General features: G+C 37.7%; 1 protein-coding gene across 1 annotated transcript in view; it reads left to right on the top strand.

Annotated features, from left to right (window-relative positions):
* The window catches only part of PCLO (piccolo presynaptic cytomatrix protein), an 876537-nt gene extending 850256 nt beyond the window's left edge, over positions 1-26281 (top strand). Inside the window, exons 27-29 of the mRNA XM_053719164.1 lie at positions 16454-16588; positions 23818-23963; positions 26141-26281. Coding sequence (XP_053575139.1) covers positions 16454-16588; positions 23818-23963; positions 26141-26281 — 422 coding nt within the window. The remainder of the gene's footprint in view (positions 1-16453; positions 16589-23817; positions 23964-26140) is intronic.
* Positions 26282-26972: the final 691 nt, after the last annotated feature.

Below are 26972 nucleotides of genomic sequence, written 5' to 3' on the forward strand. Positions count from 1 at the left end.
TGTACCTTGTAACATGCTCTAGTCATCATTTTTTGTTCCATGAAACTAGGACCATTCTTAGCTGAGATATTAAAGTGATTCTAAACGTTTTGAATGTACTGAACAGTATATACAATTATTCTTCAAAACAGGGACACTTTCATTGATTACATTTTTTTTAGACGCTTTATTTGTAAAATATTTACCATTTAGTGATGTAAACATTGCCCCATTCGTCCGCCCGCATTTCATACTTCCTTTAGCTGTGTGATGACGAATCCGGCTTCATCCAATTGTTACATGCCCCACGAGCTGGACCTATAAAGCACTCAACAGTCTCAATTCCAACTACTGTATATATCCTCTCTCATTTCCAAACACTTTCCAAGCCCTCCCATCAATCGTCTGACCTATGACTCTCCTCTCCTATTATCTCTACATCCCTCTTGCCTCCAACACTACTCACTCGCTGTTCCTGTCCTCTGGAACTCTCTACCCCACTCCATAACACTGTCTCCAACCTTGTATATCTTCAGATGCTCTCTGAAAACCCACCTATTCAGAGACTTACCAAATCTCTGCTTTTCATCCTACCCAAAATAAATCTTGAACTGCCTTGACTCACTGTTGCAACTACAATCCACGTGACAAGCTACCCCAAACCTTATGTCTACTAATAATAACTACTACTAATAATAACAATAATAATAATAGTAATAGTTTAATTTTGATTTTAGTGTCCCTTTAACTTTTTAAAGAGACAAGGGAGTGCTGACTATATGGTAGCAATGTTTGCATCAATTATTGTATTATGCATGTAGTGCATGCTCCTAAGCCTACTTCAGTATACTCTTAGTTGGAACTAAGTTTCAACAAAAATTTTCAAGAGATAGAGGTAAATTTTATAACAAAAGTAAGTTGGAAAGTTTTCTTTTTCTTTAAAGGGATATGAAACCCAATTTTTTTTTTCTTTCATAATTCAGATAGAGCATGCAATTTTAAGCAACTTTCTAATTTACTCCTATTATATTTTTTTCTTTATTCACTTGGTATCTTTATTTAAAAATCAGGAATATAAGCTTAGGAGATGGCCCATTTTTGGTTCATAACTTGGGTAGCACTGATTGGTGGCTAAATGTAAATTAGAAAGTTGCCTTAAATTGCACGCTCTATCTGAATCATGAAAGAAAAAAATTGAGGTTTATATCCCTTTAACTGAATATTCTATCACCTAGATTACGAGTTTTGCGCTATAGATGGTGCGAAACGAACGTCTTGCGTTATTTCACCCTCCATAGCGTTGCTGAGTTTCTGAAAAGCCGCCTTGTGCGTGCGATATGGTGGCGTTAAGCTCCATACCGCACAAAAGCCAAGGGCTGCTTTGACGTGCTCGTGCACGCTTTCCCCATAGACATCAATGGGGAGAGAGTGTTAGAAAAAAAATAGCACGTGAAGTACGGAATGAAAAGCTCCGTAACGCAACCCCATTGATGTCTATGGGGAAAAAAAAGTTACGTTTAAACCTAACACCCTAACATAAACCCCAAGTCTAAACACCCCTATTCTGCCGCCCAACAATGCTGCCACCTAAATAATGTTATTAACCCCTAATCTGCCGCTCCCGACATCGCCAACACCGATATAAAGTTATTAACCCTTATTCTGACGCTCCCCAACATCGCCGCCACTAATAAAAGTTATTAACCTCTAAACCTCCCACATCACCGACTTGAAGACATCCGGTGCAGAGCGTCCTCTTCATACGGTCACAGCCATACACTGGATCTTCAATGCAAGGGAGCCTTTTCAAAATGGCGTCCCTTGCATTCCTAATAGCTGATTTGATTATTGAAATTCAAATCAGCCAATTGGATGAGAGCTACTGAAATTCTATTGGCTGATTTGAATAGCCAATAGAATTGCATTAGCTCTCATCCTATTGGTTTTTGTAAAAATGTGTTGGTGTTTTTTTTAGATTAGGGTAGCTTAGGTTTTTGTTTGAGTTTTTTATTTTTGGGGGTTGGTTGGGTGGGGGGGTTTTACTGTTGGGGGGTCTTTGTATTTTTTTCCAGGTAAAAGAGCTGATTTCTTTAAGGCAATGCCCTACAAAAGGCCCCTTTAAGGGCTATTGGTAGTTTATTGTAGGCTAGGGGTTTTTTTTATTTGGGGGGGGGGGATTTTTATTTTTATAGGGCTATTAGATTAGGTGTAATTGTTTTTATTTTTGATAATTTCGTTTGTTATTTTTCATATTTTAGTATTCTTTATTTTTTGTAATTTTAGACTTGAATTTTTTAGTAGTGTTAGTTTTTTTTAATGTGTAATTTAGCTTTTTTATATTGGTAGTTATTTTAATTTTAGTATAATAGTTAATTTAGGTTAATTGTTAGTTTAAACTTAGTTTTTTTTAATTTCACAGGTAAGTTTTTATTTATTTTAAGATAGGGATATTGTAATTTTAATTTAAAGATGGGGGTGATAGGTTTAGGGGTTAATAGTTTAATTTATTAGTGACGATGTGGGGGGCTGGCAGTTTAGGGGTAATAGGTTTATTTAGTAGTAGTGATGTGGGAGCGTTTAGGGTTTATTAGGTTTAGTTAGTGGTGGCGGTGGCGGGGAGCGGCGGAATAGGGGTTAATAACTTTATTATAGTGGCGGGGATGTGGGCGGGTGGCAGATTAGGGGTTAATTAGTTTTAAATAGTGTTTGCGATGCGGGAGGGCCTTGGTTTAGGGGTTAATAGGTAGTTTATGGGTGTTAGTGTACTTTGTAACATTTTAGTTATGAGTTTTGTGAAACATTTTTTTTTTACACAAAATCCATAACTACTGCTCTCAGATGGCGGTATGGATCGTGTCGGTATAGGCTATAACGCAAGAATTTTAGCCTCACCACACAACCTGTAATACCGGCGCTACGGAAATCCCTCGCAAAAACATAATTTTTTTGAGTGCGGTATTGATATTGCATTACAGGTTAGAAATTCTTGCGGTATAGCTATACTGACACAACTCGTAATTGCTGTGTTACTGTTTTTATGCTGAAATTGCCATTTTTTTTAGCGTTAATACCGTAACGCACAACTCGTAATCTAGCCATATGTGAATTATGTCCATTTAAAGGCTCTTGGGTAAAAGGAGAGAACATAATACATTTATGTTACTGATTATATTGCAGAGTTAAATAGGCAAATATATATTTTTTTAAAACTGATATAAAAACAAATTGAGAAATCTTAGTAACACTTCTTGTTGGGTGACCGGTAGTTTCTACTTTTCTCTCTGAACCAGTAGTGCTCTGCAGACCCAAGCACTACTTTAACTATTTGTTTAATTCCTTTGCATGTACTTTTTGTAATATTATGGCCCTTTAATATATTAGTATATATTCCTAAAAAAATAAAGGGTCATGAAAATTTCAAACAGTGTGCGTATAAGTGTTATCAATTTTATGTAAAGTGCTTCTTCATTGTTTAAAATGATGATAAAAGATTTAAAGTGGTTCAGATTGATGTCCCATTTTGAAAATGTGTGATATTTATTATACTGTATATACCAAGATAATAGAATATTAGAGCAATATTTTTTGCAGTCAAAATTATGTATTGTTTCAAGATGTCATTTTAATCTCAGAAAGAAAGGAAGAACAAGGACAACTGCGTAACTGAATACATTTATCATACTTTACATTTAAATGCAGATATTTACCAGACTAAGCTGATAAAACATCTAAGTATATCAAGTTCAGCTTAATCACTTTGTATTTATTTTAGTGTTCAATGAGAAAGTATGCACAAATCTAATTAAAGTCATTTTCAATTACATTTTGCATGGGTAAATTGCTTTCTTCCTAACCGTGAAAATGTCTATTGACTTTACCTTTAGTTCAGTTTCCTTCCAATAATTCGATTAAACAAATCTATCATTTTGAAAGAGAAATCATATGTGTATATGCTGTATGTCACTCAAATCTGAAATATACTAAATACCAACATCTCTCCCTCATTCAGTAGCGACTTATAAGAAGTATAAATCCTCTTGCTAAATAAACCACAATGTAAAAGCAATTAACTAGAGGTCTGAAGTTGCGCTGACCCGTCATGTGTTAAATTAGATTGCTCTGAAGTGAATGCATTTACTTTCAACTCGTACTACATGCGCTACTTCCGATGATCACGTGCAACAGTTAGCACTCCACTTGAAATCTAGCCCTAAATAAATAGTTTAGTTTATAAATTTATAAATTAAAAAACCCTTTTTTATTTAAGCAAAAGAGTAAAGTGTGATAAGTTAACGGCCACTAAAGACAAAATTTGTATGTGTATATATATATATATATATATATATATATATAATATATAGATAGATAGATGATAGATAGATAGATAGATGTATTTACAGATATATTCCATTGAATTGGTCAGTATTGCTTCAGACTTGAAAAAGGAAGGAATACTTCCGAAAGCTTATTAACTTATAAATGTGCAGTTAGTCCAATAAAAAAGTATCATTGCTCAATGCAATACTCTTGTTATTTTGTTATCTATATTACTGGACTAACACGGCTACTCCAATCAATTTATATATATATATCAGCCAATCAGAATATTCCTACCTTAATTCCGATTGGCTGATAGAATCCTATCAGCCAATCGGAATTCGAGGGACGCCATCTTGGATGATGTCCCTTAAAGGAACCGTCATTCTTCAGTTGGACGTCGCCGGAAGAAGATGGGTCCGCGGTGGAGGTCTTCAGGATGGAGCCGGTCGTCATCGGATGAAGATAGAAGATGCCGCTTGGATCAAGATGGTTGCCGGTCCGGATCGCCTCTTCTTCCCGGATAGGATGAAGACTTTGGAGCCTCTTCTGGACCTCTTCAGCCACCAGATGATGGATCGCCAACCCCCGCTTGGGTTGGATGAAGATTTTGGAGCCAGGACGGATCGGTGATACCTGGTGAGGTGAAGACAAGGTAGGATGATCTTCAGGGGCTTAGGTAGATTAGGGGTATGTGGGTGGTGGGTTGTAATGTTGGGGGGGGGTATTGTATGTTTTTTTTTTACAGGCAAAAGAGCTGAATTTCTTGGGGCATGCCCCGCAAAGGGCCCTGTTCAGGGCTGGTAAGGTAAAAGAGCTTTTAACTTTAGTAATTTAGAATAGGGTAGGGCATTTTTTATTTTGGGGGGCTTTGTTGTTTTATTAGGGGGCTCAGAGTAGGTGTAATTAGTTTAAAATTGTTGTAATATTTTTCTTATGTTTGTAAATATTTTTTTATTTTTTGTAACTTAGTTCTTTTTTATTTTTTGTACTTTAGCTAGTTTATTTAACAGCACATTATTTAGCTTGCCTCAATACAAAAAAAAAGCAGCTCGATCCTCCTTTTCCTACAGAGCGCCACAATTATGGAATGACCTCCCTCACACTTTAAAAACTTCCCCAAGCCTAAAATCCTTTAAGAGATCCCTCTATACATATCTCAAAACAGAATGCTCCTGTCATGGATAAATATTTCATACCTGCTCTATGTTAAATGTTTGCATATAATGTGTATTTTTATTATTGTTTTTGTATTTTATTGTACCCTATTGTATCAATGCAATGTTTTGTGATCCCAGGACATACTTGAAAACGAGAGAAATCTCAATGTATCCTTCCTGGTAAAATATTTTATAAATAAATAAATAAATAAATAAATTTATTTGTAGGAATTGTATTTAATTAATTTATTGATAGTGTAGTGTTAGGTTAATTGTAGGTAATTGTAGGTAGTTTATTTAATTAATTTATTGATATTTTAATTGTAACTTAGGTTAGTATTTATTTTACAGGTAATTTTGTAATTATTTTTACTATTTTAGCTATTAAATAGTTCTTAACTATTTAATAGCTATTGTACCTGGTTAAAATAATTACAAAGTTGCCTGTAAAATAAATATTAATCCTAAAATAGCTACAATGTAATTATAATTTATATTGTAGCTATATTAGGGTTTATTTTACAGGTAAGTATTTAGCTTTAAATAGGAATAATTTATTTAATAAGAGTTAATTAATTTCGTTAGATTAAAATTATATTTAATTTAGGGGGGTGTTAGTGTTAGGGTTAGACTTAGCTTTAGGGGTTAATCCATTTATTAGAATAGCGGTGAGCTCCGGTCGGCAGATTAGGGGTTAATAATTGAAGTTAGGTGTCGGCGATGTTAGGGAGGGCAGATTAGGGGTTAATACTATTTATTATAGGGTTAGTGAGGCGGATTAGGGGTTAATAACTTTATTATAATAGTGGTGCGGTCCGCTCGGCAGATTAGGGGTTAATAAGTGTAGGCAGGTGGAGGCGACGTTGAGGGGGGCAGATTAGGGGTTAATAAATATAATACAGGGGTCGGCGGTGTTAGGGGGAGCAGATTAGGGGTACATAAGGATAACGTAGGTGGCGGTCGGCAGATTAGGGGTTAAAAATTTTTATTCGAGTGTCGGCGATGTGGGGGGACCTCGGTTTAGGGGTACATAGGTAGTTTATGGGTGTTAGTGTACTTTAGAGTACAGTAGTTAAGAGCTTTAGAAACCGACGTTAGCCCAGAAAGCTCTTAACTACTGACTTTTTTCCTGCAGCTGGAGTTTTGTCGTTAGATGTCTAACGCTCACTTCAGAAACGACTCTAAATACCGGAGTTAGAAAAATCCCATTGAAAAGATAGGATACGCAATTGACGTAAGGGGATATGCGGTATGGAAAAACCACGGCTGAAAAGTGAGCGTTAGACCCTATTTTGAGTGACTCCAAATACCGGAGGTAGCCTAAAACCAGCGTTAGGAGCCTCTAACGCTGGTTTTCACGGCTACCGCCAAACTCCAAATCTAGGCCTGTGTGTTTAAAAGTGTGTGTGAGTCTTATTTGTAAGAGTGTGGGAGAGTTAGTTTGTGTGAGTGTGTAAGAGAGATCTTGTGTGAGAGAGTGTTTGTGTGTGTGAGAGTGTTTGTGTTTATCTGTGATTGTGTGTATGACATGTGTGTGCGTATATATCTGAGTGTGTGTATATTCCTGGCTAAATATGTATGTGTGCAATTATTCCTGCCTCAACTTGCTGCCATGTGAACAAGAAAATTCTCTTTTTAGGTATGAGAATGTTTAAAATATTTCTTAGTATATAATTATATACAAAGATTGTTTTGTTCTTAATAAATGTATATTAGAAGCGTATAACGGCGTAATACAAGTTTATATATGACATTGTGAAAATTTGGAGTTGAAAAAGTGCAACCACTAAGAAATTTCATGGGACCACTAGCTCTTGGGCAACTATCTTTCCTAAGATATGGAGAGTCCACGACATCAGTCAATTACTAGTGGGAATATCACTCATGGCCAGCAGGAGGAGGCAAAGAGCACCACAGCAAATCTGTTAAGTGTCGCTCCCCTACCCATAATCCCCAGTCATTCTCTTTGCCTCTGTCAATGGAGGAGGTGAAGATTGGTGTCTGAAGAAATTAATTCCTTTAGCTGAGTCCACGTCAAACTCTTCAGTAGAGTAGTGGTGGCTTTTAAGCAGTTAGGAAGTTGTGAGGTAGTCCTTGCTTTGTTTCCTAACACATTGCTGCTCATGGTATAGAAAGCCAGAGTTAGTTACTCTGTTCTTTCTTTTTCTAAAGCTCTCTATAAGGAGTATGTGTCCTTTCACAGGGTTCCCTTTGGCAGTGGGCAGGCACTTTATGTATGTTGAGACTAGGGGGTATATTTATCATAGTGCGAGCGGACATGATACAATGTATTGTATCATGTCCGCTGCACATCAATAAATGCCGACAGCATACGCTGTTGGCATTTATCATTGCACCAGCAGTTCTTGTGAACTGCTGGTGCAATGCCGCCCCCTGCAGATTCATGGCCAATTTGGCCGCTAGCAGGGGGTGTCAATCAACCCGATCGTATTCTTATAAGTTTTGGAGCAGCAGCATACGGAGCTTGATAAATCGGCCCCTCTGGGTTAATCTTCTCTTTATTGGGATGTTTTTCCTCCTTGGGCTAATTTTGTTGAAATACTTTATTAGTATGTGTGTGGGGTTTATGTTTTATACAGGGATTTATGTATAAACTTAAAATTTGGCAGGTGGTTTTCTTTGCTTGCTTAGCTACAGGCTACAGGCTAACTGACAGACTGCTTGAGCGTTTGTGTAAATTTAGCTCCGGTGTTGTAGGTAGAGGGAAACGCACGCCTTTTACTTGCTGCATAGTTTCCTTTCTCTGATGGTCATGTGACTTCTCTCTTCTGTCGGATATTCGCAGAGCGGCGTCATTGAATTTCAGTCTCTTCAGTATCGATCTACTATACGATTGCTTTAGAGACTTCTGGCAGCCAAATTGTGTATAAGTGTTACGGTAAGGCACCTCAGCCTGGCTGAGGTGTAGGGAGCCTGATTGGTTTATTATTTTAAAGAGTTTTTGCATAATGTTAAGCGGCTGTGGTATTAAAAATTCATAAAGTGACAGTGTATTTAAAAAATTTCTACAATTTGGGGAATTTTTTATTTAGTATTATGGACATGGAAGACTCTGTGTCTTTTAACAAATGCTTGTTATGCCTAGAAGCACAAATTGTTTTGCCTATGCAATTCTGTGCTGCATGCTTAGCTAGAACACTTCAATTTAAAGATAAATTGTTGCCCTCTGAGCCCAATGTTTCCCAGGATGATGCTGATCAGGCAATGCCACAGCTTTCTCCTCAAATGCCTCTATGGCATCACATACAGTGCCCTGCAGTTTTTCTCATCCTCCTGGAGAAGTTTATTTGCCTGCAGATTTTGCTGCACAGTTATCTTTTGCGATATCTGCGGCATTATCTGCTTTTCCTATGCTGGGAAAACGCAAGAGGAAAATTAGACATTCAGATAGTAAGGTTTCTGTTCCACCTTCTGCTACACAGGTTGCCCTCCCTTATAAGTCTGATGAGGAGGATACGTCAGTAGCCCCTGAGGGTGAAAGCTCAGATTCTGACAGTATTATTCCTTCTTCTGATACTGAAGAAGTAAACTTCAGATTTAAGCTTGAACACCTTCGTGTACTGTTAAAGGAGGTATTGGCTACTTTGGACGACTCTGATACTTCTGTCGTTGTCAACCCTAAGAAGTCTAGTAAACTTAATAAATACTTTGATGTTCCTTCCTGTACGGATGTTTTTCCTGTCCCAGACCGTGTGACGGAGATTTCACAGGAATGGGATAAGCCGGAGATTCCTTTCTCCCCCATCTCCCGTATTTAAAAAGATGTTTCCTGTTGCTGACTTTATTAAAGATTCTTGGTGCACGGTGCCTAAAGTAGAAGGGGCTATTTCTACTTTGTCTAAGAGAACAATGATCCATATAGAGTATAGCTGCTAATTTAAGGATCCCATGGACAAAAAGCTGGAAGCTTATTTGAAGAAAATGTATGTTCATCAAGGTCTTCAATGGCAACCTGCAGTTTGTATTGCCACAGTAGTAAGTGAGGCATCTTATTGGTGCGATGCCTTGTCTGAATCAATTTTAGTAGAGACTCCGTTGGAGGAGATAAAAGATAGGATTAAGGCTCTCAAACTAGCCAATTCCTTTATTTCTGATGCTAACATGCAAGTTATTAGACTGGGAGCCAAGATGTCTGGCTTCACTGTCCTAGCTCACAGGGCATTGTGGCTAAAATCTTGGTAAGCTGATGTTACCTCTAAGTCCAAGCTTCTGGCGCTTCCTTACAAGGGTAAGACCTTGTTCGGACCTGGTCTGGCAGAAATGATTTCTGATATTACGGGTGGAAAAGGGTCTTTTCTACTGCAAGACAAGAAGAACAGACTCAAAGGATGTCAAAGTAATTTTTGTTCCTTTCATAACTTCAAAGGTCAATCAAAGAAACCCTCAGCTGAGTCTAAATCATCATGAAGGATCAGCTGGAATCAGATCAAGTGGGGGCAGACTTTCTCTGTTTTGTCAAGCGTGAAGACGAGATGTCCCAGATCCTTGGGCTGTGGACATAGTATCTCAGGGTTACAAAATAGAATTCAAAACTTTCCCTTCTAAGGGCAAATTTCACCTCTCAAAATTATCTGCAGACCAGGTAAAAAGAGAGGCATTCTTGAACTGCATTCCGGACCTTTCCTCCCTGGGAGTGATTGATCCAGTTCAAGTAAGGGAACAGGGTCTAGGATTCTATTCAAATCTGTTTGTGCTGCCCAAAAAAGAGGGAACTTTTCAATCCATTTTTTCTCAGGGTACCGTCCTTCAAAATGTAAACCATTCGTTCCATTCTTCTTTTGGTCCAAGAGAGTCAGTTCATGACACCCATAGAACTGAATGACGCATATATTCATGTTTCCATCCACAGGGATCATCACAAATTCCTAAGATTTACCTTTCTAGACAAATACTTTCAGTTTGTGGCTCTTCCGTTTGGCCTTGCTACAGCTCCCAGAATTTTCTCAAAGGTCCTGGGGGCTCTCTTGGCAGTGATCAGGTCCCAGGGAATTGCAGTGATGCCATTCCTGGATGGCATATTGGTTCAGGCTCCACATTTTCAACAAGCAAACACTCATACAGAGATCTTGTTGTCTTTTCTACGTTCCCATGGTTGGGAAGGTTTTTTTTAGGGACAATTATAGATTTCCTATCTATGAAGATTTTTCTGACGGAGGTCAGAAAATCCAGAATTCTCTCCTCTTGCCTCTCTCTACAGTCTAATGTTCGGCCATTAGTGGCTCAATGCATGGAGGTAATTGGTCTGATGGTCGCTTCCATGGACATCATTCCCTTTGCTCAATTCCATTTGAGAGTTCTGCATTCATGCATGCTCAGACAATGGAACGGAGACCATTTGGATCTGTCTCAGAGGATAGATCTAGACCAGTCGACTAGAGACTCACTCCCGTTGTGGCTTTCTCAGGAAGATCTGTCTCAGGGCACATGCTTCCAGAGACCTTCCTGGGTGATTGTGACCACGGACTCCAGCCTGATAGGCTGTGGAGCAGTCTGGGACTCGTTAAAAGTGCAGGGACTATGGACTCAGGAGGAGTCTGCTCTCCCCATAAACATCTTGGAATTGAGAGCGATTTATAATGCTCTGATGGCTTGGTCTCAATTCTCCTTAGCCCGGCTTATCAGGTTTCAGTCAGACAACATCACCTCAGTGGCTTACATCAACCACCAGGGAGGAACTTGGCGCTCCTTAGCCATAAAGGAGGTGGCACGGATTATTCAGTGGGCAGAAACTCACAATTGTTGTCTATCTGCCTTCCACATTCCTGGAGTGGACAACTGGGAAGTGGATTTCCTGAGCAGACAGACATTTCATCCCAGGGAGTGGGCTCTCCATCCGGAGGTGTTCTCCAGGTTAACCCTTAAATGGGGTTGTGCCGGAGTTCGATCTCATGGTGTCTCCGCAGAACCAAGCTTCCAAGGTACAATTCAAGGTCAAAAGATCCTCAGGCCACTCTGATAGATGCTCTGGCGGTTCCTTGGGATTTTGGTCTAGCATACCTGTTTCCTCCGTTTGCGCTCCTTCCACAAGTTATTGCATGTATCAAACAGGAGAGAGCATCGGTAATTCTAATAGCTCCTGCATGGCCTTGCAGGATCTGGTATGCAGACCTAGTAAAGATGTCATCTCGGCCACCTTGGAGGTTGCCTCTGAGGAAGGACCTTCTAACTCAGGGTCCATTCCTCCATCCAAATCTTGTTTCTCTAAAGCTGATTGCTTGGAGATTAAACGCTTAGTTCTGTCTAAGCCTGGATTTTCTGAGTCTGCCATTGAGACCATGATCCAGGCTTGCAAGCCTGTTACTTGAAACATTTACCATATGGTATGGCGTAAATACCTTTATTGGTGTGAATCTAAGGGCTACTCTTGGAGTAGGGTCAGGATTCCTAGAATTTTGTCTTTTCTCCAGGAAGGTCTGTAGAAAGGGTTGTTCTGTGCCTATGTTGCAAAATTTAAGAAATTTTGTATGGAAAAGAATGAATCCAGTGCAAGGGAAACCCCTGCAAACTGAACACCATTACAATAAAATAAATCCCTGTAACTTTGGAATATTACAGACACGGATAGCATAAAAAATACATTCAAGAATACATATAGTCTATCAATAGATTCATAAGATTAGTCTGATCAGTCTCAAATGTTTCTTATAATTATATACAGCCAAAGAAACAAAAAAAAAGCAGGATAAATGGCCTGCTAGCCTACTTACAATACTTAACCTCAATCCTGTGAGGTAAATAAGACGCACAACGGAGAGGGAACGATGCCCACTGTTTGCCGTAGTGTCTGCTTCATATGACCTAGAACTGGAGTAGTTCTTGCATTTAATCTCTGAATCTGTATCTCTTACCAATTGTTCTCAGTTGACCATAAAGAGGAGACACAAATACGCCACATATGGTGTAATATAGTTTAATAAAACCAATCAGAAGAAAATTGTAGTGAACTTGCAGAAATGATCCTCAATAAAATATGAGGCAAATAATCGACTAAAAAGCAAAGGCAGCCACCATTTGAAAAGGAAGCTGTAATAAGTAATGTGCATGAACTGAGAGGCCCTCTGTAATCCTTACGCATTTCAAAGTCTCCTGGACTTCGACATCAGAGGTGTATATATATATATATATATATATATATACTGTATATACTTACATTTAGAGCAGTGGAGAGGTCCTTTAGTGCAGGCCCTGGGAGTAACCACACTATGCCTCCTATCAGCGCAGCCATGGCTTTGTAAAGAAGAGGAGTGGGTTCGTTAGTATAAGACTGCTGCTTCTTACACTCTACGCCACCTCTGAGGTAGCGAGGGGAAATCACAGAGAGCTTGCATGCTGTCTGTGATTGACAGTCCCTTTTCTCACACGATTGGGTGCGCACGAGAAGGGGCTGGCTTTACACGCTTACTTGACTGTTTAATGATACATATGGGCAGGGGATCCTCTTCATCCGCTGCCCGTATGTAGCGAAGGTAAGCAGACAACTTCTCAAGTTCAGAAGCTTGCCTGCTCACTGCTTAGTACATGGTGGCCAAAGAGTTTCTAGTGATTTCACAATATGTTTCACCTTTTCCTATACAAATGTTCCCACAGATGGGATTACTCTGGAGAGAATGCCATGCATGCCTTGCTTCTCCTTGGTAGTCAATTACACCTGACATAGTTTCAGTATGTGCTTAGGTTCGTTATCCTGCTGGAAAATTAATCAGATTCCACACACCTTTAATCCAAAAGGGATGGCATGCCTCTCCATAATAGAGTGGTACTTCTTTTTGGACTAAGTGCAGTTGGTCTTGTTCAAGACACCAACTATAGAATAGGCTAAGCATCCTACACCTGAATAATTACTGCACCATATTTACTTATAGGTTTTACACACTTAAGTGTTAGCCTTTCATGCTGCCATCTCCTCATATGCACACTGTAAAAATTCTGTATTTGGCCAAGACTATTTTTGCTTTCATTAAACAAGTGGTTTAGAGAACACCACTCTTCTATAGTCAGTACTTAACAGCTGTATTTTAACTGTGGTTTTGGTTACTAAGGTAGTATGTTCCTAGGGTTAGCCATTCTATTAAAAAACAATGATAGCTTGATATACTAGTTTTCTGAAGGTGTGGTCACTTTAGGTCTGCCTGGTCTTGCTTTACATGGAAATTATTTGGCTTTAGAAAATCTCATCAGTCTGCATTAAACTAGCCACCTAGAAATAATAAACTTAGCTTCAATTTGGGGATGTGACTGTTTCTTTGCAGTCAGAAGAACAATTTTTACACAGATTGTCTTGTTAAGCTTTTGTTAACATGATTACTTCAGAAGCCATAATAGGAACATTGCAAAAGCACTAGTAAAAGCACTTGCAGGACCATACTAATAGAATTAAAGGTATAGTAAACAGTTTGTTCATTTGGTGTAATAAAAAGAATTAAGTAGGGAGGTATACTTAATAGAAATCATTGCAATATATACTATTCATACTTTTAAAAGGATTTTACCTTTTATTTCTTTTTAGTACCATTTGTGCAGTTTCCATTAATTCCTGTCACAGTCCTACAAGGAGGTTGGTTTTTTTACAGGAAGCTAATGTAGCTTGATGGCATACGTCTTCTAGAGTAACTTAAGCTGGTTTACTATTCAGATAATGCTAGGGAGACAGTAAGTCTCATGCTCAGAATGCAACTTAAGTTCCAAAACTGTCTGCTTTCTTATCTCCCTGAGGGAAGTGGCTACTATGAGAAATGCTAAGTGCTCATTAGTAAGTTGTTTGTAGTTTTTACACAATCTGTTTCTTTTTATGTTTACTTGGATTTAACATATGTTTTTACTAAAAGAGTACTGTTTCATATCCCTTTAACATCAGGTGCTAATCATTAAAAGACAAATTCTCACATGAATGCTATGATGTTAACCTTTGAATGAAATGTATAGTGTTATAATAGTTTTGAATATAAATACATCAATAAGGTGTTCCTGAATAATAATTATCAATTGATTGTATTATATACCTGTTTTTAATAAAACCATACACAAAAAAGAGGGGGAAAAAACTCAACTATGTTGAAGTCAGACTACACCCACAAATTATGTACACACTAACACACACCACACGCACACATAATAACCTTGTGCAAGGGTTAAACAATGACGTAGATTTATTAAGCAGCGGATGCTGCATTGAAGCCCCATCGTTTCTGGTCTGTAAGAAACAGACGTTAAGGGCTAGATTTATTAAGCCCCTACGGCAGCAAGTTCTCTCAAGAACTTGCTCGCCGTCATTTATCAAGCTGCGGTCACCAGACCGCTGCTTCCTTAGCCTCTTCGCCACCTCTAATGTGGCGAAATTCAATCTCCTCAGTCGAGTCAGACCGAGGAGATTGACAGCTCCTGCCCGCGCGTGATTGGCTGTGCGCGGGCAGAGCGCGGGATTGCATGCGAGCGCAAAATTGCGCTTGTGTGCAATGCCGAATACCTGCGGGTATTTTCGCCCTGCCACGCCTCAGCTTTAATAAATCTAGCCCTAAGAAGCAGCAGTCGTACCACCTTTTAGGGATGATTGACGGCCCCTGCTAGCGGACGATTGGCCACCAGTGAGCAGGGGGCAGCATTGCACAAGCATTTCACTAGAAATGCTTGTGCAGTGATAAATGCCGACAGCATGTGCTGTCAGCATTTAGTGAGGTTGAGTGGGCATGATTCACTACAGCGAATCATCTCCGCTCGACCTTTGGTAAATCTACCCCAATGTGTTATTTGCAAACCATAGTATAATAAGAAAATGTTCTAATGACAATGCAGATTATATATTATTTATAATCAAATCTTTCATCTCATTATTTTTTTTTTGTCGACATTTTGAGTATATTCATTTGTGTTTATTTATAGCAACTGGCTATTTTATTAAACTGAGAAAAAGCAAAAAAACACAACCTCAATAACATGGTACACTGTGAATTTATTTTTATATTTCTCTGATAAAATAATGTAATTTATTTATAATTTAAATAATAAAGGCAACATGATTACCCTTTTATCACAGCTTGGGAGTAGTCTCCTACTTGCTTACATATTGTATTTAGTGCTCTATTGGAAAAAATGCATTAAAAGTCACTCACCATGGAAAAATTAATGGTGTATAGAGGAATCTATTTAATATTTAAAATGATAGCACAAACATATCTATTCACCAGAGTATTCTGCAAATTTGACATAGTAGAAATGAATTCATTATTTATTTTCATTACTGGGAAATCATCTTTTCAATTATTAGAATTTAAATGCTATGGCCCCTATTTAAGAAAGTCTGGTGGGCCTGATCCGACAGTGTGGATCAGGTCTGCCAGACCTCGCTGAATATGGCGAGCAATACGCTCGCCGTATTCAGCATTGCACCAGCAGCTCACAAGAGCTGTTGGTGCAACGCCGCCCCCAGCAGACTCGCGGCCAATGGGCCGCCAGCAGGGGGTGTCAATCAACCCGATCGTACTCGATCGGGTTGATTTCCGGCGATATCTGTCCGCCTGCTCAGAGCAGGCGGACAGGTTATGGAGCAGCGATCTTTGTGACCGCTGCTTCATAACTGCTGTTTCTGGCGAGCCTGCAGGCTCGCCAGAAACACGGGGCATCAAGCTCCATTCGGAGCTTGATAGATTGGCCCCTATATCTATCGCAAAAGACGTAATCTAAATAACAATTATTTTTTTTAATTTCTGTAACCTCCATCTAAAATAGTTTTCAAGTATGTCATCAGTGCAATACAATTTATTATGAATAACTCCAAAATTATCAAGTTATTTAGTTTAGATTATTATTATTATTTTCACAAAAACATAGGAACATTTTTTTCATTTTAATGTTTTTAACATTTTAAATAAGTGAACGATATTTGGTGGTGCTATATTAAATTATTAATATAAAAAAAGACATACTGCAGAAAAAATAAAAAATTAACATACTTAAACTGCTTTTTTTTCTTTTAAACAAAGGGAAAACTCAGGTGATGGGAGAAATTAAGATTGCATTAAAAAAAGAAATGAAAACGGATGGTGAGCAGCTAATAGTGGAGATCTTGCAATGCAGAAATATTACATATAAATTTAAATCCCCTGATCATCTACCAGGTAAGATTTTTTTTTATTCTAAAATGACAAAAACTTTATTTACAAAATATGTCATAGTTGTACGAGTCACTGTTTTTGGACCCAAATCTATCTTGTAACTGTTCATGTCTGGCACATAGAATAAGTTCTACTGTTAAAGACACTGACTGAGACCCCAATAATGTTTTAAAAATTTTAGAGAACAAGCATAAAAACACCCTCTATAAAACAGTTCACTCATGCACAAAAATAAAATTTGAAAACAGTTAAAGAGAAATAAAATAAAAATAAAAATAAGGAAACCTTGTCAGATTTTAAATAGGAAGAGGAAATTGATTAAGTCTTTATGAATTCTGCATGCTAGGCCAAAATGTAGGCGAGAAAATCACAACCATCTGAAACGCACACAGCCTGCCCCTGGAGACACCATTTTGTTCTATCCAGCTAGACTGTTTTACTATAACAAAACACCTGAATATTTTAAGTACAAACATTTACATTTATTTGTGTTTGACTTGTGAGATATCCTGTAATAGACACCTCATGCATCTACAGTATATATACTGTATGTTAAAGGGACAGTCTAGGCCAAAATAAACTTTCATGATTCAGATAGAGCATGCATTTTTAAACAATTTTCCAATTTACTTTTATCACCAATTTTGCTTTGTTCTCTTGGTATTCTTAGTTGAAAGCTTAACCTAGGAGGTTCATATGCTAATTTCTTAGACCTTGAAGCCCACCTCTTTCAGATTGCATTTTAACAGTTTTTCACCACTAGAGGGTGTTAGTTCACATATTTCATATAGATAACACTGTGCTTGTGCACGTGAAGTTATCTGGGAGCAGTCACTGATTGGCTAGACTGCAAGTCTGTCAAAAGAACTGAAAAAAGGGGCAGTTTGCAGAGGCTTAGATACAAGATAATCACAGAGGTTAAAAGTATATTATTATAACTGTGTTGGTTATGCAAAACTGGGGAATGGGTAATAAAGGGATTATCTATCTTTTAAAACAATAAAAATTCTGGTGTGGACTGTCCCTTTAATGACAGGAAAGACCACTAATGAAACTCTGGAAAAGGTGAAGGGAATTCACAATTAATTCTAAACAGGATCACATCTTAACAACGAGCCTCCTTGATAACCTTCGAGAGTGTATATGAATCTAGGTCAATGTATTTAAAACATATTGCGGTTCTACTCAATCTTTCTGTATCTTTTGAAGTTAATTTGCTCCTATGTGTTCTAGTCTGTAATAAGAAACTAAATAATTCAATGTCCAAACCCTCGTCTATTTTAGTGCAATAATTTAACAAATTGTTGCTAATGTTTCTTATATAGAACTCTAAACCAATCTATAAAAATCTTTGAAAAATGTTTCTTAAAGTGAAAGGTTGTTTTCAAAATTAAATCTGTTCTAATGCATAAGGAAAATCATGTTCTACTTGGTTTTAGTGACTTTGAACTACTAGAAAATCTTTCCATTACCATGTATTGACAGCCCTCACCAATTGTATTCTAATGCATTAGAAAACTATTTTGCATTGGTTATTGCATGATTTTTCATTTATCTTGTACCACAGCCTTACCTTTTTTTTAAAAAAAAGCTCATTTTGGCTTATCTGTAAGCATATCTTATGCTCTTATATAATCAAACATTATTTCTTTTTTTCTAAAAAATTGTGAAAACCTTGCTAAAATCACACCTTTAAACTGTACACATTCAGAAATAAAATTTATAATTGAAATGTTCTTTCATTGTTGTAACTGATGGTTACGAAGGTTTGATAAATATAAATTAAAAAATTAACACAAAATGAAAGATAAGGATAAAAGAACAATAAACCCTATTTGTTTCTGAAATGCTTCCCCTGAAAGTTTACCTCCAGGAACCTGTAAAAAGCTTCTTAAGACTATGCTTGCAACCATTCAAGTGCAAGACTTTTATGTGTGAATGATGTCTGGTACAATCATTCAGCTGTTGTACCTTTATGCTTATAGATTATAGAATTCCTACTCATGTTACCTTGGATACAGACTTGGATTTTAGACTATAAGTAGGGCAGTTGATGTGTGCTTTCTGTAGCCTATGGGATGGGTGGTATGACAGCTAACTGGCTGTACCTCCCATCCATTCAAAAGCAAGAAAGGGGACGTTGCTCTTTTCTATTATGATCCTATCTGTGGGATGCAAATATAAATTATAGTAGCCATTGATTCAATACATAATTCAAATACAGTGTAAAATTTTAATAAGCTTTCTAATTAGCTTCTGTTTTCAAATTTACTTTGATCTTTTGGTGTCCTTTATTGAAAAGCCGGTAGGAAGGCATAGGAGCATGCACGTAAATGGAGCAATATATGGCAGTAGTTTTATAACTATGTTATACATTTGCACGCTTCCTATCTAGATAGCTCTTCAGCAAAGAAAACCATGAGAACTATCGGCTAGATTTAGAGTTTTGACGGTAACGACCCGCGTAGCTAACGCTGGCTTTTTTCTGGCCGCACCTTTAAAATAACTCTGGTATTGAGAGTCCACAGAATGGCTGCGTTAGGCTCCAAAAAAGGAGCGTAGAGCATATTTAACGCAACTTCAACTCTCGATACCAGAGTTGCTTACGGATGCGGCCAGCTTCAAAAACGTGCTCGTGCACGATTCCCCCATAGGAAACAATGGGGCTGTTTGAGCTGAAAAAAAAACTAACACCTGCAAAAAAGCCGCGTTCAGCTCCTAACGCAGCCCCATTGTTTGCTATGGGGAAACACTTCCTACGTCTGCACCTAACACTCTAACATGTACCCTGAGTCTAAACACCCCTAACCTTAAACTTATTAACCCCTATTCTGCTGCCCCCGCTATTGCTGACCCCTGCATATTATTATTAACCCCTAATCTGCCGCTCCGTAAACCGCCGCTACTTACATTATACCTATGTACCCCTAATCTGCTGCCCCTAACACCGCCGACCCCTATATTATATTTATTAACCCCTAATCTGCCCCCCACAACGTCGCCTCCACCTGCCTACACTTATTAACCCCTAATCTGCCGAGCGGACCGCACCGCTATTATAATAAAGTTATTAACCCCTAATCCGCCTCACTAACCCTATAATAAATAGTATTAACCCCTAATCTGCCCTCCCTAACATCGCCGACACCTAACTTCAGACATTAACCCCTAATCTGCCGACTGGAGCTCACCGCTATTCTAATAAATGTATTAACCCCTAAAGCTAAGTCTAACCCTAACACTAACACCCCCTAAATTAAATATAATTTAAATCTAACGAAATTAATTAACTCTTATTAAATAAATGATTCCTATTTAAAGCTAAATACTTACCTGTAAAATAAATCCTAATATAGCTACAATATAAATTATAATTATATTATAGCTATTTTAGGATTTATATTTATTTTACAGGTAACTTTGAATTTATTTTAACCAGGAACAATAGCTAAAATAGTTAAAATAATTACAAAATTACCTGTAAAATAAATCCTAACCTAAGTTACAATTAAACCTAACACTACTCTATCAATAAATTAATTAAATAAAATACCTACAATTACCTACAATTAAACCTAACACTACACTATCAATAAATTAATTAAATACAATATCTACAAATAAATACAATGAAATAAACTAACTAAAGTACAAAAAATAAAAAAGAACTAAGTTACAAAAAATAAAAAAATATTTACAAACATCAGAAAAATATTACAACAATTTTAAACTAATTACACCTACTCTAAGCCCCCTAATAAAATAACAAAGACCCCCAAAATAAAAAAATCCCCTACCCTATTCTAAATTACTAAAGTTCAAAGCTCTTTTACCTTACCAGCCCTGAACAGGGCCCTTTGCGGGGCATGCCCCAAATAATTCAGCTCTTTTGCCTGTAAAAAAAACACATACAATACCCCCCCCAACATTACAACCCACCACCCACATACCCCTAATCTAACCCAAACCCCCCTTAAATAAACCTAATACTAAGCCCCTGAAGATCTTCCTACCTTATCTTCACCATACCAGGTTCACCGATCGATCCAGAAGAGCTCCTCCGATGTCCTGATCCAAGCCCAAGCGGGGGGCTGAAGATGTCCATGATCCGGCTGAAGTCATCATCCAAGCGGGAGCTGAAGAGGTCCATGATCCGGCTGAAGTCATCATCCAAGCGGGAGCTGAAGAGGTCCATGATCCGGCTGAAGTCTTCTATCAACTGCATCTTCAATCTTCTTTCTTCCGGATCCATCTTGCAGACCTCCGACGCGGAACATCCTGCTGGCCCGACGGACTACCGACGAATGAAGGCTCCTTTAAGGGACGTCATCCAAGATGGCGTCCCTCGAATTCCGATTGGCTGATAGGATTCTATCAGCCAATCGGAATTAAGGTAGGAAAATTCTGATTGGCTGATGGAATCAGCCAATCAGAATCAAGTTCAATCCGATTGGCTGATCCGATCAGCCAATCAGATTCAGCTCGCATTCTATTGGCTGTTCCGATCAGCCAATAGAATGCAAGCTCAATCTGATTGGCTGATCGGATCGGCCAATCGGATTGAACTTGATTCTGATTGGCTGATTCCATCAGCCAATCAGAATTTTCCTACCTTAATTCCGATTGGCTGATAGAATCCTATCAGCCAATCGGAATTTGAGGGACGCCATCTTGGATGACGTCCCTTAAAGGAGCCTTCATTCGTCGGTAGTCCGTCGAGCCAGCAGGATGTTCCGCGTCGGAGGTCTGCAAGATGGATCCGGAAGAAAGAAGATTGAAGATGCCGTTGATAGAAGACTTCAGCCGGATCATGGACCTTTTCAGCTCCCGCTTGGATGATGACTTCAGCCGGATCATGGACCTCTTCAGCTCCCGCTTGGATGATGACTTCAGCCGGATCATGGACATCTTCAGCCCCCCGCTTGGGCTTGGATCAGGACATCGGAGGAGCTCTTCTGGATCGATCGGTGAACCTGGTATGGTGAAGATAAGGTAGGAAGATCTTCAGGGGCTTAGTGTTATGTTTATTTAAGGGGGGTTTGGGTTAGATTAGGGGTATGTGGGTGGTGGGTTGTAATGTTGGGGGGGGGTATTGTATGTGTTTTTTTACAGGCAAAAGAGCTGAATTCTTTGGGGCATGCCCCGCAAAGGGCCCTGTTCAGGGCTTGTAAGGTAAAAGAGCTTTGAACTTTAGTAATTTAGAATAGGGTAGGGCATTTTTTAATTTTGGGGGTCTTTGTTATTTTATTAGGGGGCTTAGAGTAGGTGTAATTAATTTAAAATTGTTGTAATATTTTTCTGATGTTTGTAAATATTTTTTTATTTTTTGTAACTTAGTTCTTTTTTATTTTTTGTACTTTAGTTAGTTTATTTCATTGTATTTATTTGTAGATATTGCATTTAATTAATTTATTGATAGTGTAGTGTTAGGTTTAATTGTAGGTAATTGTAGGTATTTTATTTAATTAATTTATTGATAGTGTAGTGTTAGGTTTAATTGTAACTTAGGTTAGGATTTATTTTACAGGTAATTTTGTAATTATTTTAACTATTTTAGCTATTGTACCTGGTTAAAATAAATACAAAGTTACCTGTAAAATAAATATAAATCCTAAAATAGCTATAATATAAATATAATTTAGATTGTAGCTATATTAGGATTTATTTTACAGGTAAGTATTGAGCTTTAAATAGGAATAATTTATTTAATAAGAGTTAATTAATTTTGTTAGATTTAAATTATATTTAACTTATGGGGGTGTTAGTGTTAGGGTTAGACTTAGCTTTAGGGGTTAATACATTTATTAGAGTAGCGGTGAGCTCCAGTCGGCAGATTAGGGGTTAATGTTTGAAGTTAGGTGTCGGCGATGTTAGGGAGGGCAGATTAGGGGTTAATACTATTTATTATAGGGTTAGTGAGGCGGATTAGGGGTTAATAACTTTATTATAATAGCGGTGCGGTCCGCTCGGCAGATTAGGGGTTAATAAGTGTAGGCAGGTGGAGGCGACTTTGTGGGGGGCAGATTAGGGGTTAATAAATATAATATAGGGGTCGGCGGTGTTAGGGGCAGCAGATTAGGGGTACATAAGGATAACGTAAGTAGCGGCGCTTTGCGGTCGGCAGATTAGGGGTTAATTATTGTAGGTAGCTGGCGGCGACGTTGTGGGGGGCAGGTTAGGGGTTAATAAATATAATACAGGGGTCGGCGGTGTTAGGGGCAGCAGATTAGGGGTACATAAGGATAACGTAAGTAGCGGCGCTTTGCGGTCGGCAGATTAGGGGTTAATTATTGTAGGTAGCTGGCGGCGACGTTGTGGGGGGCAGGTTAGGGGTTAATAAATATAATACAGGGGTCGGCGGTGTTAGGGGCAGCAGATTAGGGGTACATAAGGATAACGTAGGTGGCGGTCGGCAGATTAGGGGTTAAAAAAATGTAATCGAGTGGCGGCGATGTGGGGGGACCTCGGTTTAAGGGTAGTTTATGGGTGTTAGTGTACTTTAGAGCACAGTAGTTAAGAGCTTTATAAACCGGCGTTAGATCCTTTCCTGGCTGACTCTAAATACCGGCGGTAGCCTAAAACCAGCGTTAGGAGCCTCTAACGCTGGTTTTCATGGCTACCGCCAAACTCTAAATCTAGGCCTATGTAAATTTGATTAATAGAAGTAAATTGTATACTCTGTCTGAAACAGAAAGAACAATGTTGGGTTCCATATCCCTTTAATTTACAAAAGGGTTTAGTATCCCATTAATTGTATATATTATGAATTAAAATTATTATTTTGTTAATAATATTAGTTAAAGGGATATGAAACCCAAACATTTCTTTTGCGATTCAGACAGAGCACGCCATTTTAAAATAGTTTCCAATTTACTTCTATTATCAAATTTGCTTCGTTCCCATGATATTCTGTGTTGAAGAGATACCTAGGTAGGTATCGAGAGCACTACATGGCAGGACATAGTGCTGCCATCTTGCGCTCTTGCAATTGGATAATATTCTTGCAAAACTGCTGCCGTACAGTGCTCCAGAAATGGGCCAGCTCCTAATAATACGTCCATGCTTTTCAACAAAGGATACCAAATGAACAATGACAAATAGCTAATAGATGTAAATTAGAAAGTTGTTTAAAATCCCATGCTCTTTCTGAATCCTGAAATAAACATTTGGGGTTTCATATCCCTTTAAGGAATTGCAACACATAACAACTGTAGTCTCAAATTATTTTACAGATCTGTATGTGAAATTATACGTTATTAATATCGCTACCCAAAAAAGGATTATAAAGAAGAAAACTCGAGTTTGCAGGCATGACCGAGAACCATCATTTAATGAAACCTTTCGATTTAGCATGAGCCCCGCTGGTCACTCGCTTCAGGTAATGTATTATCCTTCTTCTAGATAAAGCATAAATACCTTGAAATATACTAGAAACATTGTCCAACAAACTTTACACAAACATGACAGGCAAGTCCAATTTTTATATATAATGTTTATAAATTTTACATTTTAGTAATTTATTATTTAGGCATGTCTTTGAAGCCCAAGAGTTAAAAAGTATCATAAGCTATGAGGTCAATCTATATGTTTCTTTTTTGTATCAACCTAAAAAAATGAAGCTCAAGTAAGGTAAGTGAACACTATTTTATTATTGTATAGAATACTCTTTGTGAGTAGACTTCATTATACCATTTCCAACTCAAATTTAGTTTAGCATTTGAGGATTGGTGTCAGTAAGATTTTTAATGATGTAAACCCACTTTTAAGTTGTTTATATTCCAAATATTCAGTAGCCTCCTTTATTTTGTATATTTGTATTTCTGATCTCATAGTCATGAAGCTGATAGATAATTTATTTATTTGTCTAGTAATCCAATATTTTTAGGATTGGGACTTAGATGGCCTCACTTTAATATACTAAGGTGAAAAGCAAAACTAACCTTTCATGATTCAAATAGATCATGTCATTTTAAGATACTTTTCAAGTTTACTTCTATTAGGAAATATTCTTTGTCTTTCTGGTGTCCTTTGTTGAAAAGCATATGTGCATATATATTCAGCAGCAGCCATGCACTACTTATGCTAGATCCCAGTAGTACATTGCTGCTCTTGAGCTGACTTTAAATAAGTGTTTATTCCCGCAATAGTATAATAATAGCATTTTCTGTTTGCCCTTTACGGCTCTTTAATTCTAGAGCAAGCTTTTCTTTTTCAAGAGACTATTATTCTAGCTTGCTTGGGGTTATTGACAGGCCTTTCGCATACAGGTCCGTTCAATGCAAAGCCATAAGGGCAGCTTCTCACGTTGAGAACCTTTTCCACATGGTGCTTAGTACGTGGGGCCCTATGACTGAAGAGAGATTATTGGGTGTCCAGATGACATTAGCATATATTAAAGGTTAATTAGATTGGTCATATGTCTCTAAATTATCTTGATAAAGCTTTTGAAGTAGACAAATTAAAAAATATCACAGAAATATATCGTGTTTTAATATATTTAACCCTGTAATGTGCATGACAACCTTACTGTTATGCACAGATTGGCTGCTGTGTGTGGATGATGACCATAGTGCTCTGGGGGGTCCCTCTTATGATCTAAATCCTGTGTACAAAGCACACTGCAGAGGGGAAATAGACTACTCCCAGGGACAGCCCCTTTTTTTATAGAATTCTATGAGGGCTGACCCTGCGAGTGTTGGCATGGAAAACCACATCTTGACAGACATTTTTTTTAGAATCGGGGCCTTGATGTGGGACTTATGTTTCCTCATATTATGATATTTCTGAAAACTATAGTTATTTTTTAAAAATGCTTAGTCTGCTAAAAACAAAACTATTATTTTTGTTGGTGCCTCACAGAAAAAAAGGGAAATTTAAATGCAATGAGGACTGAACAACTAAATATCTCTAGCACAGGGGTGTGAAAATGTCTCAGCAGGAAAAGGGGTTGAGTCCAGTGGGATTGTAATAGTGTTTTAGGTACAAAGCATTTTGTGCCAATAAGTATAATATTTTTCTGGTGGGGCAAAATTAAAATGTATTTTTTTATTTATTTTTGTATTTATTTATTTTGTATAATGCTTTTAAAGGGGTATTATAGTAAAAAATTACATGCTCTAATCCGTTAGAGCATATTATTTCAAGACTATCGATCCTAGACTACTGTGTGTTTAACCCCAGTCCCAGAAATACCACTTGGGACTCGCAGAGCACTGCTGGTCCCAATCATAAAAAAAGCTGCTGATCCAATCAGCAGCACTAGTTCCAGATCTGAGATGACCAACTAGCACTAATGATTGGATCAGCAGCATTTTCTGCTTGGGACTAGGAGTGCTCCCAAGTGGTATTTCTACCGTGTGTTTAATCCATTTGCAAGTGGTGTAGGGTTAATAGTCTTAAAATGGCCCTTTAAGTATAGAGCAATATTTTATTTTAGAGAATCCTATTGCATCTGTACTTGCATTAAAATCCCCACAAATCATTTTAAAGGAAGGAATAAAATATTGTATACTGAACATATGTACTTTCTTACATTTGACATTTTCTTTCCTACAGATATTGCTTGTCTCAAACGGAGGAAAATTTATGAAAAAAACACTGATCGGTGAAGCTTACATCTCTCTGGACAAAGTTGATCTAAGAAAAAGATTAGTTAACTGGTACAAACTGTTAGTCAGTCCTACTCAAACACATTGAACAGTAGCGCTTATTAAGGGCAAATGGCTGTGTAGGATCTTGATTCAAAAAGAGTTAAGAACTGTTGATGATACAAAAAAATATGTGTTTGAAGCCCTGCAGAAAAGGCTTTATTGAAATGTCTTGCAGTGGAAAAGTTAAAAGCAACTGTTACAGAATTAAGTATAGATGGGTAAAAATTCATTACTTACAAAAAGTATACCCAGTAGTGTAACAAGATAAGAGTTTGAGATATAAATGCAGACGGTAATGACTCATTGTACAGCATTTCATTGCACCGTAATGAAGGAAATTTAGTGCAATATGAAGAAAAATATGCCAAGAATTTTTTAGGAAGGTTAATAAAGTAGATTACTCAGTAAGTGTGTTGCACAGTATATATTTAAATATATCACTACTCCTTCGCACCTTAGATGTTTTTCATCATTTTTTTTTGTTCACAGGGGTTATAGAAAAAGAAAAAAATCTAAAAAATGTAGTATATTTGCTCTGGTAACTACGTATGTGCAGATTTGAGATTTCAAGCTGCCTATTTAATAACCATTTATTTTCTTACACTATTCTTATTACTAAGTGCAGTGCCTATATCTGAGTCTTTTGAGCGAACTTGTAAATCTCGGAATGTTATTCTAATAAAATGATTGAATTTCTGGTTACGGCAGGATTGCTTCAGCTGGGGTAGATAATACTT

This window comes from Bombina bombina, chromosome 6, assembly GCF_027579735.1.
Source record: "Bombina bombina isolate aBomBom1 chromosome 6, aBomBom1.pri, whole genome shotgun sequence".
Classification (NCBI taxonomy): Eukaryota; Metazoa; Chordata; class Amphibia; order Anura; family Bombinatoridae; genus Bombina; species Bombina bombina.